The following is a 16,193-nucleotide window of genomic DNA, read 5'->3' as shown; positions in this document are numbered from 1 at the left end:
GACAATGCCTACGCATTAAAAAAGAGTGCGTAGACAGTGCTGACACTGTGCATATAATTCCAGCGTTTCTAATAACATTGGATTTGTTTTTTTCAAAGTACTGGTAACTAATTTTAATATTTTAAAATGGTAAATAAATAAATTCATCAGATGATGCGCAGACAATATGAACGTTTCTGATAATATTGGAATTTATTTTAACGTACTGCTAAATAAATTTTAATATTTTAAAATGGTAAATAAAAAAAATTCGGTGGATTTTTAAGGTTCTTAACAAATCACAATGCTGACGTGTTATCTTAATCTTACTTGACTCTTAAGATACTTCATGCTCCCTCTGAACTGAAGTTCCTCAAAGCGCGTCACTGACACACGGGAACCACGCATTGCTTCCAAAAGGGACCCACACACACGTGACACGTCTGTTATTTTGTCAAAGAACGGGTCTAGCTATCGATTTGCTTCGCAGTCAAAATCCCTTTTTGAGTTTCCGTAAAATCGCCATTTTGAGAGACATCGGGATTGCGAGCTAATTGAGCACCGACACCGAAGCAAGGGAAGAGATGAGTTACGATCCTCCTCCACCTCCAGGTCTCTCTCTCTCTTTCTCTGCTTGTTAAGAACGTTTTCCTCTTTTTTATTTAAAAAAAAAAAAAATTCTATTATGCCTCAGAATTTCATCTATTTCAAGAGTAGTTGATTCTTTTGTAGTTTTACAAATTGCGAGATAAATTCGCACAAACTGTAATTCGCACAAACTGTAATTATGTAGCAATTGATTTGAGCTCCTTCTCATACAAAAGGAAGGACCCTATTGAACTGACTGATCTGTCAAAATTCGCTATTTTTGTATATCTGCCTCTAAGGAATCTAGGGGAATTAGAGAGAGATGGACATCAAAATGAGAAAGGATCGGAATTAGTGAGAAAAAAAAGCAAATCAAATTATTTGTTATTAGTACAAGATTGGAATTTTATAACTTAAACTTGTCCTAGTTGTATGATTTCAAAACCTGCATATAAATTTTAAAACAATGTCTATCTTTTCTATATGAGCAAAATCCTGAAGTGCTGTTAAGCATATATTGAATCAACCAGGGGCGGAGCCAGACTTTCGAACTATGGGAGTCAAAATACATATGGGGGTCAATAATATAACAAATTTCTGCAGAGAATGGAGGTCAATTTTATAGTATCATACTATTTTACTCACAATTATATGAAAAATCATACATAAATATACAATTTTGAACAAAGAATGGGGGTCAACCCCCATTCCTCCTTGCTCACTCCGCCTCTGGAATCAACCTTCTTTGAAGTAATATTAGTATGCACTATGTACCAGTAAATTATTGATTCACACTTGATAGTGCTACCATTCCTGGTGTACATTCAGTTCTTAACAGTACTGCTTAAATACAGTTATTACTATATTTAGTGGCTAAATTTTTTCAGCATGCTACTGAACTGCAATTCTTGGTATGGTATTGCTATCGAGGGTTCTTGTTAGCTACTCTTAATAAACCTATACACATGGAAATTTAACATAAAAGGCTTAGAAATCAGACTTATATCTGACTACTTTCTATCGTTTAGTTGGAATTGGTGTTCACGGTTTTATTGAACCAAAAGAAATGCATAACACCAAATTGGATCAGAAAAGGTTATACTATGAACAGAATACACCAGAACCAAAATTTATGTATATCATGCACGACGGCTATATTTGCAGAAGTGCTGCTTTGAAAACAACTCTTGTTATCAATTTTTTATCTTGTTTATTATTTATGATCATTTTGTAAGTCATGACCATGACCAGTACTGTCACTAGTTATCATTGCCATTACAATCATAATCATCATCATTGCTTTAGTTTCTGCTTTTTTTACTTTTTAAGTTTTATTCTTATTACTGTTATTATTTCTATCATCGTTATTATTTTTAACATCATTATTTTAGCATACACCTTTTTGAATGTTAATTTGGAGGTGCCTATTCTCTCTAATTTGTAGGGTATGGGCAACCCCATGCGCTACCATATGGAGCACCCCCCCCACCATATGGAGCACCTCCCCCACCATATGGAGCACCTCCCCCACCGCCACACCACCATCACCACCACCACCAACACCACAACTATCCGCCGCATCAATACCCCCCTCCGCCCCCACCTCAAGGGTATCAGGGTTATTTCAATGAATGCCCGCCACCACCACCTCACCACCACCACCACCACCATGATCACCATGACCACCATGGCTGTTTCTCTTTCCTAAGAGGATGGTATTTACAAATTTATCTCTCTCTGTTTTTTTTTTAACTGTCAAGTTGTTACAGATCTCTCTCTCTCTATCTATCTAGCTTGTGTGCATTATTATGATAAAAAATTGAGGTTCAGTATGTTGGTATTGTACCACTTCCCTTTCATATATCGGGGTTCCACCCTGATTGTTAAGTTCAAGTAGTGATATCATTGAATGATGCCCTATTCCTTGTTCCTGTCTGATAAAAAAATTGCAATGCTCTATTGTTGTCCCTATCTCAGTAATTGCAAAGTGGCCTCCACGTGTTAGAGAATTGATTGAAAGGTCCCTGCTGTTAGTAAGCCAACATGACTAAAATAGTATGATTAATCGGGAACTTGTAATGGACTTAATTATAAGAGTAACAGATTTTGCTTGATGATTTCTTAATGTATTATTTTAAAGTAGTTGTAGATGTATAAATTCAATATTACTATCTGATAGATGATATCATGAGCAAAGCTAGCATGTAATGTACTCACTGAGAGGGTTTGATGAGTACAACTCCAAAAATATATCAGATTGATTTCAAACGACGAATCTAAACCGTTGGAACTGACATGCTTCACGAGTGATGTGTGTACATACACAATTTTGAAATTTTCGAATTCGTTTAGTACAAAGTCAAGCAGTAAATCAATTTTTTTACTGCTTGACTTTGTATTAAATGAATTCGAAAATTTTGCGTGTACATGCATTACTCGTGAAGAAGATCAGTTCAATAGTTTGGATTCATCACTTGAAGCTAATACAATAGATTTTTGGAGTTGTGCTCACCAAATCCTCTTGGTGAGCACATCACACGCTAGCTTTACTCATATATCATCGATATGGAATCTGCTATTGCATTGTTACTAGATCTCTTTTAAGTTTGATGCCCGCGATAGGCTAACAAACAGTGGGTACTCCCTTTTCTTTATTGCTCCAAAAATGTGGGGACAATATGCAATTATTATGTTCCAAGTAAGTTCATTTTACAATAAATGAAATATTAAAATTGTTTTGTAATTTTTATATGGGCTCCTTTTGTGCAAATTTTTCAAGAAAGATTTTGTTGGATCTCAGAAAATTATTAGATTACATTTAAGATCTTATTAATTATGCAACAATTTAAATTATGAATCTTTTTTAAAATGTAGTCTGGCTGCTCTCTGTTGCTGCTGCATACTGGAGGAATGTTGCTTCTAAGTTGCGTCTTTTTATCATGTCCGTGAAGTCTTGATTAAGCTTACTATTCATGTCTTTCATATTGAAAGTTTAAGTTTATACTTGTGTTGCTTGATGTCATTCCATCTTAAAACAAATCCGGTGTATATTTCGTTGTTATTTGTATTCTTATTTGTAGTTGTAGTTGTTGTTATCTATTTGCTTATTGAAGTTGAACATACGTGACACTGTAAAACCACAGCAGTAGCGTTCTCCTATTTTGAGGTTGGATTTGTGGCTGGTTTCATCTGCGCCGGGCAATGTAATATCCATTGCTTCTCGGGGGATTCTTTTTATAAAACGTAAATAAAAAAAAAAGAAAATCAATAAACGGATTGATTACTCTACAAATTATATAAACCATCAAAACCGAGAAAAAATTTCGGTTACCTTAAAGATTACCTTGTACAAACGGTTGTACAAGGGTATACAACCCGCAACAAAAAAGAAAAAAGGATAACCAAAATAAATTTTCGGTTACATGAAGTAAAAAAAACATTGCCACTAAAATGTGAAATTTGTGTGTGGTCTAGGATGTAATGGAGTGACAAGGGAGTAACCGAACCCCATGAGGTAACCGACTCGGTTTTGATGGTTTTTGTAATTTGGAAAGTAATCAACCCTGTTTTTTGTTTTGTTTTTTAAAAAAATGGTTGTTCTTTTGGTGCCTGATTTGGACTGTCTCCCACCACTGCTTGCTGCCTTGAATGTAAGAGTGCATTGGCCATTTTTTCCGTTTTTGAATACTGCCTTAAATGTACGACCTCCCACGATTGCTGATGAGGCTTCAGCTACGCTCATTGTCGTCTCTTTTCCAGCCTTTGCTTTGTATGGAGCATTGCCATGTCTCTTTTTTAATTAATACAATGGCGTCAGACCTGCATGACAAGTTAAATAAATTATTTCAGTACTACTTGTTTCTTATATTTTTTTTTAGAGATGGGCTACGGTGAGTTGTAAAGTAAAGCGGCTATTTTACTTTGTACTCATATTTTGCGATTTTAAAGTTCAAAACGTCAATCCGAACCGTTCATTTTGTTCTCCATATCGAAATGTGCTTGGATTTTCAGATTTTCAAAGTGGCTTAATAAATAGTAAAAAAAATGTAAAATTTGGTCTCCAAGCACATTTCAATATAGAGATCACATCTAACGGTTTGGATCGACGTTTTGAACTTTGAAAATGAAGATATTACTATTCATGCCTCAAAAACCTCAAAATTACGTACCCCTAAAATTCATAATATCATATTAACCTCTCTAAAGTTTAAGAACTCACAAGTATATGCAATTTATTGTCTTTTTTTTTTCATTAAAACTCATTTTAAATTTATAAAGTTTTTATTTTATGTTTTATTAATACACACACACACATATATAGACCGTGTAGAAAAATATTCAGTTTTCTAATTTATTAGCCTTTAAGATAAATTGTTCATTTCTCTACTTATAACATATGCATGGTGACATTTAAACATACTTCACAAATAAGAAAATGAATCATTTGTTCTTACAAATCGGTCATAATTATAGATGACAAAATATTTTTCTTAAACATACTATATTTTTTTTTAATAAAACGTAAAATAAATACTCTATAAATTTACAATGCATTTGAACAGAAAGACAAAATTGGTTTGAGTTGTGAGTTTATAAAATTTAGAGAGGTAAAATGATATTATGAAATTTTGAGGGGATAAATACGTAATTTCTAGATTAACGGTGCATGCTTCCACGCTATCTCCAATATCTATTCCAAGTTCCAAACTCAATTAATCGAATTTACCTTTGCGAGATCGAATCGGTAGAAAAATTAAATCTGAAAAATCAAATCGGCGTAACTCTGATGTGAGTCTCTTCCGATTCAACCATTTTTTCGCCTAAAGCATAGCCAATCCTTCTCTGTCTCTGATTTAGGGTTTATGATTTAGGTGTCGAAGTTTTAGTATCCTTGCTGGTTGATATTATTAAGGTTTCTCACCAAATTGTTGTAGGATTCTGGTAATTAATTTTAGTACATCCTGACTGGTAGTCTGGTACAAGACAAAAGTTAATTTACTTGGTTACTTATATTTTAGCAATCTTTGACTTGGAAATTTTTGCAAATATTGCAGCTTGATAAATGTTCAAGAATACATTCCAGTCCGGATTTCTGTCAATTCTTTACAGTCTCGGGTACGTTTTATCTTAGCATCTTAATTTTAACAAATTATGAATTTTCATGCCTGTACCCCTATAAACACTAAACATAGATATATCATGTATAATCTCTATCTTTTTTAAAGGTTACCCATAATATACTTCGTGTTCTTTGTTATGTGTGGAGTTGTAAGAAGGCAACTATAAATGGGTACCTTTTTTAGGTCATAAGGAAAGAAAACAGCACCAAAACAGCACTTGATATTTACTATGCTTTGAGGGGCAATTATGACATTGCTGACTTCATATGGTATATTAAATGTTTTGTATGGGTACACCTGAAATATTATTAGTCTAACATAATTTCCAACAAATGCAAATTACCCGGCATTGAACTTTGTGATTTGTTCATTTGACCAGGAGCAAACCTCTTCAGATTTGGGATAAAGAAGGTATTGAAATTTCCATCTATTCTTAAAATTTGAATGGCTGTAGTTTTGGGTAATTTCTCGTTAGTTAACTAAGATATATGCCATGTTATAAGTTGATATGCCGTTTCTCACTGTTTCATTTTTCCTGCCCCTAATTTAAAGAAAAAAGTTGCTATGACCTAATTTTTTTGTGATACTGGATAAGTTTGGTGACCTCCTAAAACCCAATTTTTGTACAGTATGATGGTTTGAGGAACAGAAAGTTTCTTTTACAAATCATATTTTAAGGTAGTTATGTCAGTTGGTATTTTATTCTTGACTAAACTCAAATTGAAACACAAGTTTAGGTGCAGATTTGGAATTAGTCTGTGTATATTTTATCTTAGAATCGCTCATCCACAATTCATATCCGGCAAGCGAATGCCCGAGGAAACACGAGAATTTTTTTTTTTTGAAAGATGTAATTTGTATCAAGTTACTATTTTGTGAATTATATTGCATTTTATATACTGGCAGTCTCTGAGGGGCATGTCAAGAGACTACAAGATGACGATATTCAATCAAACGTGCTTGAAATACTTGGCGCAAATTTACAGTCAACTTATATCACCTGCCCAGCGGACCCCACTGCTACTCTAGGCATAAAGCTCCCTTTTGTGGTACTGATTGTGAAGAATTTGAGCAAGTATTTCACGTTTGAGGTTCAGGTGTTGGATGACAGGAATGTAAGGAGGCGATTTAGGGCATCCAATTTCCAAGTAGGTTATTCTATGGCTTCCTTTCTGTTTTAATTAAAAAGGCGTACCTGTTTATATGACCAAGAAATAATTTAATAGAATATTGCATTGAACATTTAGATGTTTTGTATTGTTAACTTCGAAGAAACTTCGAAGAAATGGGACAAATAATAAGAATGGATTCAAGCAATGTTCTGTTGGTTCCTTTGTAGAGAAGCCTAGCAAATTAAAGTTTATACTCGATTTATATCTAATAACACCCAGTTAGTTTCTGGAGATTTATTCTAATATAACTAATTATTTAATATTTTAAGAAAATTCACTCTTCACACAAAATGAATTAAATTTTAATATCTTGGTTTTGGCACAGAGCGTAACGAGAGTGAAACCGTTCATCTGTACAATGCCTCTGAAGATGGAGGATGGGTGGAACAATATCCAGCTGAACCTATCTGATCTAACCAGGCGTGCTTATGGCACCAACTATGTTGAGACACTCCGTGTCCAGGTTTGTCACCCCGTATTGAACCCCTAGATATTATACTAATGTATTGTTTCTAAATAACACCAGCAAGCATGATGGTACTGAAAATTTTGGTCAAATTCAAGGAATACTTTCTTACATACCCTGCAAATATTTTAATATTTATTTGTGCCTCTCAAGAAGAAACCATCAACGAACAAATTTGGAGGAGGAGATCACTGTCATGCATGCCCTATAAATCATTTTTTCGAAGAGAAACCATCACTGTTATGCACCAGCTTTTGAACTATAAAAAGAACAAATTTATAGTGTGACAACTGAACTTTGGGTAACACTTGACAAAGCATGCCATTATTGGTGGGAAACAATGCTCCAGAATTAATTGGAAATGCCGTTTACATAAGTCACTATACTACTGCAACACCAGAATAGGTACAACTGTACAAGTGTGTTAGGAAGTACCCAACTAGCCACTAATGCTAATATTTAACCAAATTAAGACACAATCTACAAATTTTGCAATTAAGGTTTCATATTGACGTATATATGATCAACTGTACCAGGTGCATGCAAATTGCCGGCTGAGAAGAATATACTTTTCAGATCGACTCTATTCAGATGAGGAGCTTCCTCCGGAATTCAAGCTCTACCTTCCTGTTCAAGTCAGTTTTTATACCAATCCACTAAATTAAATCAGTAAATTACACGTGCCCTACAAAACTTTACAAGTTCCATTAATACCCCAGCAAACCAAGAAATATTTCATCTGTTCCACTAAACATAGCAAATATCACCCCATCATCTTCTAGTTTTCTCAAGACTAGATGATGCACTAGTATGTTGTGCATCTTTTAATGTCATGGTAATGGAGGGTTACAAGACTGGTGTTTCCTGTTATTTTCATATGCATGATATTTTTTTATTGTTAGAATAACCATGAAATTGGGTTGCATAACCCTTATAGGGAGTAATGACCACGGAAATTTTCATTTTTGCCCTTGAAAGTACATAACAAGGTCAGTTATCATATAAAACAATAAATCTATTGGCGTATCCTAACACATGGGAAACAGCCAAGTACCTTCCCTTTTATCTTTCATAAAATACAGTAACAAGCTCTACTTTCTCTCTTTCATGGAGACATGGAGAGAATAAGAGTAGAATTTTTAATATGGGTTTGTGGGGTATCCCCATGCTTTACCCAACATGAGTTAAGTTTAAAAAGATCCTCGTGTATTACTCATGGTTATTTCTCCCTGCTAATTTTCAGAAAGCATAGTGTTCTTGGGAAGGAAGCAGAGGTCAGGTAATTCACTTCGACCAATCAGCAACTTACAAATGGTCTAATCTCACATCATTTTTCTAAATCTCAGATGGATGTAATTTGTTAGGAGCTTGCGATTCCTACAATGGAACCATTTTTTTTATGGACTTTCATCTAGTTATATAGTGTAACGAGGACTTGGTTGATGGAACCATGTTTCCTTCTTCTTTTAAAAGCAACGCCTCATCACTTCTTGTGCAATTAGCTGTGATTTCTATCAAATATGATTTGTGGTATGATCTGGTACATGTTTCATGTTTTCTACTGACGTATCCAACAGGAGCCTTAGTAAATTGCCTGAGTAAAGTCCCAGTGATGATGAAGCTTAGATTTATTTGTTCTTCTTTGACCAGTATACCATCAAATAACTAAATTGAGTGCATTTTAGTTTTCTGTGTACATTTTTTTACACTGAAATGCCATTTTGCAATAGCCGTTAGGCCTATATATTTTTCCGGCCTGGTACTGGCAGTGTTTGAATGTAAAGTTCCAAATGAGCATGAAGAGGCCCAGTACACTTTGGGCCTATTAACACATCTTATATCGCGGGCTTTGAAATATAGTTTATTATTTATGTAATGCCAATACACCTACCATATATCGTCTCCCTGGTGAAATGATCCCAATTGCTTCGTTTTCCATCTTATTCTTTCTTATGCTTTTTTTCTTATTTTATTGCTCAGATCCTTGGACAATCTGGGAACCAGAGCATAGTACCTCTTTTTCTCTTTCTTTTGGTGATTAGGTACCAGGTACGTACCAACTGAAAGAATTTCCTTTTGATTAGGTAAATTAGGATCTAGTTTCTAGTAAACTAGCCAAACTGCCCAGACAGAAAATGAAGAAAATAAAAGGATAAAGAAAGCAAGTTTCCAGGCGTTTTGTTCTCCATATTTGTTAAGCATTTTTAGTAATCTAGCTTCTAGAAGTTGGTTTCAGTTTCAGTTAATCGAGTTAACTTGCTTCGTTGGGTCAGTTTCTACATCCTACTGATGTAAACATAGAACGAGCGCGCGCGCGCGCACACACACAGGTTTCAAATAGATAATATGGTCTCCTTATATGAATGCCTCTTGTCGACCCAACCACATGCACCTGCTTGGCTGCCCCTCTCTTTCTCTCTAACACATTTGACTTCCCCATGAAGACAAAGTCATCTCTTAATTTTTTGGCTTACAATACTACTACATGCTTCTCTTCATTCCTTTCATTAGTAGGTCATGCATGTGTTTGAGATTTGACAGGATAACGACTGCTACCAATAACAGTATATATATATAACAAAACAATAGGGACAAGATAATGTCTTGTCTGCAGATGCATCCCACAAAATCTACAGTAAAGGAACTCCTAGAGATACCTATAGTTTCATAACACAGTTATGTCAGTCATTATTCAAGCAGTTTGATTTCTTTAGTCTTTTCTAATTAATTAATACAGCCAAGATATATACTCCTTTGAGTTAGCATATATAATCCTTACCAACAGGCCTTGATAGTTTTGGATTAGCATGCATTTTCTTGTTTTCTATGCAGCCATCCATGCATGAACTTATAATAATGATATTAAATAGGATGATGGATAGATTATAAGATAAATGCAACCGGATAAATTTCTAAGCCCCCTATCTTACATGCTACCAACCTAAATGGCCCATCTATTGCTCATCTAAGCACATGCATTTGCCCTGCTGGTGTTCTTTTTCTTGATCCTATGGGGCTATTATCAAGATTTTAGGTCCCAAAATTGGACCACTGACAGTCTGACAACAGCCCCACAACCCCCTCCCTCCTAGAAAAAGAAAAGGGGAACATTATTCTATGATCTGTGCACTAATCTGATGCAATGATCAGAAAAATAAATGAGAGATATTGTTATGAATGTTACCTTATTATGAGCTTCTATCTGATTCATCCTATGTTGTTTTATTTTTATTTTTCTTTTCTTTTTTTGCCTGAAATGCTCTTTCTCTTCTGACTTTGAACAAAAAAAGGTACCTGATTTAAGTTGAGGGCTCACTTGCCTATATATATATATATATATATATATATATATATATATATATAAGCAAATTTGATCTGGTTGGGTGAAAGTCAAAGAAGTCTCTATTTATGAATGTACATTAATGGATGAGGTTGCAAATCATTTGAATTCCATATAACCTATGTTGTTAATTAGCTGAAATACAGAGAAAGCTGTTACCAGTAACGAATGCATGCAAGTGCAAATGGGATGCTAGGAGAAACTAGATAGTTGGCAACTCAATATACATCTTTGATAATTTTATTACTTGATGTTTGCCTAATTACTCAATAGCTATGCAATAGGTGTCAATTTGCATAGTTGTTCTTCACGGGAAGGTATAAAGATGAAATTTGGTAATATTTTTATACAAGTTTACAAAAATATTAAACACAATTGAACTTGTAGGTATAAAGATGACATAAATTATATTAACAAATAATTGTAAATTGTTGATATGATTAAAAAATATTTTTATATACATTTTATAAGTAAAAATGCTCTTTGAGCATTTACATCCCTAAAACTTAACTGAGTTTCTAAATAATTGTTAATCACTTTTTAGAAATTAAGATCTCTAAAGTTTCTAACTCTCACATCTATGAAATTAATTTTAGAGTTTCTATTAAGCCACGTTAACAACAAATTAAAATGAAGAAATTATTTTAGTCAATCATTTGACCAACATAGATTTTATAAATAATTTCCTAATAAAAAAAATTTGTTGTATAGTTTCTAAATAAAAAACTTTCTCACATCTCTAAAATTGAATTAGAAATTGTCATATCAGATTAGAAACTATGATAATTTCAGAAATATAGATGTTCTTGTATATATGAGCTGAATTTTTAACAGTTCCAGCAAAGAGAATCAAACTTGGCACTCGACACATGTAGTTGCATAGTACGCAAAAGAGCAGTTTGGATCCCACAAAAATCATCATTGTGGGACTAACCCTCCATACCATGTGTTAGTTTTTTTTACTCCAAATTCATTGCAACTGAAGTTTTGCAAAAGACAAACCGGCCACTCTCTTCCCCACCTCACTAGAATTGCTTATTAGTTGGTTCAATGTACCGAATTTAAGTAGGCCTACAAATTCTTTTTTGCATAAATATAAACCAAATTAAGTGAACAAAACTAATTAATGATTAGTTGAATTAATTATGAGGAGGGATCCACTTACAATATTTGAAAGCTACAACATTTTACAACAATTTTGTTTTACAATTTTTAAAGTCCAAATAGTCGATCAAACCGTTAAACATGATCTCTATATTAAAATATACTTGAAGATCAAATTTTACATTTTTTTTATTTTTTATTATTTATTAAGTATTTTACAAAACTGCTGTAGTTTGACAATTTTGGACCACTGAAAAATAACAGTTTTGTAAAATACTTAATAAATAGTAAAAAAATTTAAAAAAAAATGTAAAATTTGATCTTCAAGCACATTTTAATATAGATATCATGTTGAACGGTTTGGATCGACTGATTGGACTTTGAAAATTGTAAAATCAAATTGTTGTAAGATGTTGTAACTTTCAAATATTGTAAGTAGATCCCTCCTCATTAATTATAGCACGAATCAAATAAATCAAATTTTATTGTTTGTTTGAGTGAACAGAATTAATCTATAAATATTCAATCTGTCAGCAATAATATATATGTACTGACCAGCTAAATTTTATCTAATAGAACAGAATATAAAATAATGTTAATTAATACTATTTTAGTGTTTACCAATATTTTGATGTCCTTTATTGTTCACTTTTTATTTGATTTTCAACTGTCAAAATGAAAAAAAAATAATAAACCGAATTATCATAACTTATTTAAGAGACATGAATAAAACAAAACAATTTTGATTCGGTCAAACAAAATTAACCATATAATTTCAGCATTCCCAATACAACTATACACTTGACAAGCACAAATAATGATAATTTAAGTAAATTAAAGACCACGTCATTATATAATATTTGAAATTAGCCTTATGCTCTTAAATATTTTGTGAAGCTTTTAGGTCACCATTTTACTTAGTTAATTTGTAACAAGATGTGATCAATATGGGGTGGAACTTTAGTACATAATTAAGATATGTCATGTATCAATGCACAGCAATTAGATAGATAGATAGATAGATAGATAGATAGATAGATAGATAGATAGATTATTTGTAATGCAAAATTTGAAGTCAAATGATGGTATGAAGATTATTTATAACACAATTGTGTGTGTGTGTGATATCATTAACTCTTAATAGCATGGAGTACATGTAATTACTTGTAATGCAAAATTTGAAGTCAAATGATGGTATGAAGTATTGAACTTAAATCAAAATATAAAGATTTAGGTTGATTGTTCATATGCTTTTGTTTCTTCATGCCATATAGGGGTATTTTGTCAAAAAAATTAGAGGATATGTATTTTATTCGATGATTTTGGAAAGTAGAGTATTTTATAAAATTTCCCTATAATTAATCGTATTATGAAACAATTAATGAGAACAATAACTATAGGGTTTACATAAATAAAATCTACCAAATATGAAATAAATAATCAAACACAACAATTGCAACTCTTATTTTTTAGTTTTTAAAGTATCGTGCATCTTAATTGCAAATAATTACAAATAATTCCAAATGCGAATGTGATATATAATATCATAATAACAACACAATTCATGAACGTGGAATAATTATTAATTGAGAAAAGTTACCTTAGTTGAGCAAAACTAGGATGTGATGTGATGTGCTCACCAAGAGGAGTTGGTGAGCACATTTCCAAAAGATTATCGGATTGATTTTGAACTACGAATTCAAACCGTTGAAATCCATAAACTTCGTGAGTGATGTATGTATATGCAAAAGATTTAAAGTTTTGAATTTATTTAGCACATGGTCAAGCGGTCAAAACAATGAACATTTTTTATAAGTTATTTTTTAATTGTTTTATGTATTAATTTTTCATCATTTTTTTTACCGCTTGACGATATACTAAATGAATTTGAAACTTTAAAAATTTTGCATATACATGCATCACTCATGAAATGCTTAAATTTCAATGGTTTAGATTTGTAGTTCGAAGTCAATCCGATGGTCTTTTGAAGATGTGCTCACTAACCCCTTTTGGTGAGCACATCACACCCTAGTTTTGCTCTTATAAGTTATATAGCTAAAATTTGCAATTGTCAATTGTAAAAATATAAAAAACAAAACATATTAAATTAGTAAAATTGGTGATAAATTGCATAGATAAAAATGACTTGATCTTGTTTGAGAGTAGTACAATTTGTTGATATGACACATCATATATATTACAATTCATAAAAATGAGCATCATGAATTTAATACAATCACTTCATTGTGATCATATCTTTTTATATCAATGATTCACAAATTTACATTTAAATTAATAACGAGTTAGGTTAATATGACACTAGTGTTATATCAAACTAAATAACACCACATCTTAAACTCTTAGATCTGTTTTAAGATTCGTACAAAATGAAGTGCTTGAACAGTAAAAGCGGATAGTACGAATCTTAAAGCAGATCCAAGGGTTTAAGATGTGGTGTTATTTAGTTTGATATAACACTAGTGTCATATTAGCCTAACTCATTAATAACATTAACTATTGATTATATTCTATCTCAAGGGTGGCGTGTTTAACATTACATTATAAAATTTAGAGTTTATTTTGTACACGATTAAGATGGTGAATAATCAACAACTCATTGTTATAATTTGGTGTCTTAATTAATTTTTGGACCTTTTAATAGTGCACAAAACGAGCTATACATTTTTTGAATCTTATACACGATTAAGTTGGTTTATTTTGTTCACGTTTCTCATTGAACTTTTTTTTTTTTTTTTAAAACAAAATACTATGAATGTAGTGGAGCACTACAGTGACAAATGAATTATTTGGGTTTTAGGGTTTAGGGTTTAGGGTTTAGGGTTTAGGGTTCGACGAGTTTGAAAATTTGTGATTCGGGAATAATTCAGATATAATTTGGAAATGATTCAGAATTATCCGGATCATAAATCTCAGTCCTGCAAGAGAGCAAAAAAAATAAAACAAAATAAAATATTATGGGAAAAATTCGTGAATAATTCGTAAAATTCACGAATTACTCGGATTTAATTCGGTCAAAGTTTGGTCAACCGAATAATTATGCGTTAGGTTCGGCATCACCCAAAAAACAAATAATTCAGATATAATTAGAAAATCTTGTAATTATTGGCAGTATAGAAGGTGACACAGCCTAAGGCCACAGAAGAACTGGATTTAAAAGCACTGTTTCCCATTCAAGTATTCAACCCTTTATTTTATCATAATTTGTCCACTATTACTTTCTATTTACTATTTGTACTTTGGCTTATCTGTTTGAACAGTCTTTTCTCTGTCTCTCTTTTAAAGTTCTTTCTTAGAAGACATCTGAACAATGATCTGATCCTAGCTTTGTTAGAATGCTGATCTCTGATCAATATATCTAATATATCTAATCATGTTACTGTTGACCTGTCAATTAATTGTCATATCACACTGCTAAGGAACTATCGTTTCAACGCTCCAATTAATTAATTTCCTCTTGCTTGCCCTTTTTTATACATCATTTAACCTTTCTGACCGTGATATACAAAAATAAATAGATTGTGGAACAGTAAAGTGTTAAATATAGTAGTGTTAAATATAGTTATGTCAAAAGCTTTTTTATTTAGATACATTGGAGGTTGGAAAGTAATTTTAGAAATTCAATAGATTTGTGAGATGAAAGAATATAAAAATTAGAGGGTTCAAATAATTTTACTTTTTATGTCTATATTATGGTTCTACTTTTTATTTTTCTAATAATATTGTTTTAAAACTTATGCGTCAAAATAAAACCGTTAAATGTTATCTATATTGTTTTCTCTAGCTACATGCACATATTAAAATTATAACTTTTGGGTTTTGTTTTCATGATAATAAATATCTAGAATTTATTCATGTCAATGTTTTTATGATAAACAATAAGTTGAAAAATCAATATCTATAATTTATCCATGTTAATGTATTTTTTGCAGCTTTTGATACCGATCAAAACAAAATCAAAATCTCGTAATCTTTTATATATTCATAGAGAAAATGATATAGATCAATTCTAACATTTTGTTTTGATATTTGAGTTTTAAATTTTAAGTTATTAACTTTTAGAAAATGAAAACACGATAAAAACACAAAAAGGAGATATTTAAACCCTCATATAAAAATAAATAGTAAGACTCACCAAATGTATTATATTTTAGGGATACTTCACAAAGATAAAAGTAACAAAAAGTGGAAGGAGCCGGTCCTAACAAAAGAGCTTTCTAGAAAGGATAAATCTTAGCCGTCGTTGCTCCCACAAAGTGGTGTGGCTATCGGATGAAAGCGGATCCGGTCGTAGATAGAGATAGAGAAAGAGGTAATAGATTGTTTTTTAGAGTAGATAAATATAATTAGTTGATTAGAGTAGTTTACGTGATTTCATGAGAATAAATGAGTTTAGATCTAAAAAT

The 16,193-nt window shown here is 32.1% G+C and overlaps 2 protein-coding genes across 3 annotated transcripts; both read left to right on the top strand.

The window, feature by feature from the left end:
- The first annotated feature begins 436 nt into the window (after nt 1-436).
- LOC144569641 (uncharacterized) lies at nt 437-3,646 on the top strand. The gene is made up of 3 exons (XM_078320104.1): nt 437-591; nt 2,012-2,282; nt 3,442-3,646. Exons 1-3 carry the CDS (start codon nt 564-566, stop codon nt 3,488-3,490), a joined length of 348 nt encoding a protein of 115 aa, XP_078176230.1. The 5' UTR covers nt 437-563; the 3' UTR covers nt 3,491-3,646.
- A 1,576-nt stretch (nt 3,647-5,222) lies between these two features.
- BUG22 (cilia/flagella-associated protein) lies at nt 5,223-8,956 on the top strand. Of its 2 annotated transcripts, none has more exons than XM_078319851.1 (7): nt 5,223-5,355; nt 5,622-5,682; nt 6,067-6,098; nt 6,594-6,835; nt 7,185-7,322; nt 7,862-7,960; nt 8,569-8,956. In XM_078319851.1, the coding sequence occupies exons 2-7, from the start codon at nt 5,630-5,632 to the stop codon at nt 8,575-8,577; spliced, it is 573 nt and encodes a 190-aa protein (XP_078175977.1). In that variant the 5' UTR covers nt 5,223-5,355; nt 5,622-5,629; the 3' UTR covers nt 8,578-8,956. The 2 variants fall into 2 exon arrangements, with proteins under 2 accessions (XP_078175977.1, XP_078175978.1); XM_078319852.1 differs by having other exon boundaries at nt 5,282-5,438.
- The last annotated feature ends 7,237 nt before the right edge of the window (nt 8,957-16,193 follow it).

The sequence above is a fragment of the Carex rostrata genome, chromosome 18, assembly GCF_964058835.1.
Source record: "Carex rostrata chromosome 18, lpCarRost1.2, whole genome shotgun sequence".
Taxonomy (NCBI): domain Eukaryota; kingdom Viridiplantae; phylum Streptophyta; class Magnoliopsida; order Poales; family Cyperaceae; genus Carex; species Carex rostrata.
Note: the sequence above shows the minus strand (reverse complement) of the source record. Positions and strands in the feature narration are given on the sequence as shown.

What these genes read in the sequence shown, in the direction of transcription:
- LOC144569641 (XM_078320104.1), top strand. Translation starts at nt 564, where the DNA reads ATGAGTTACGATCCTCCTCCACCTCCAG. An exon ending in CGATCCTCCTCCACCTCCAG is followed by an intron (nt 592 to 2,011) that starts GTCTCTCTCTCT and finishes TCTAATTTGTAG; the next exon opens with GGTATGGGCAACCCCATGCG. An exon ending in TTCTCTTTCCTAAGAGGATG is followed by an intron (nt 2,283 to 3,441) that starts GTATTTACAAAT and finishes TTTAAAATGTAG; the next exon opens with TCTGGCTGCTCTCTGTTGCT.
- BUG22 (XM_078319851.1), top strand. Translation starts at nt 5,630, where the DNA reads ATGTTCAAGAATACATTCCAGTCCGGATTTCTGTCAATTCTTTACAGT. An exon ending in TCAATTCTTTACAGTCTCGG is followed by an intron (nt 5,683 to 6,066) that starts GTACGTTTTATC and finishes TCATTTGACCAG; the next exon opens with GAGCAAACCTCTTCAGATTT. An exon ending in TCAGATTTGGGATAAAGAAG is followed by an intron (nt 6,099 to 6,593) that starts GTATTGAAATTT and finishes ATATACTGGCAG; the next exon opens with TCTCTGAGGGGCATGTCAAG.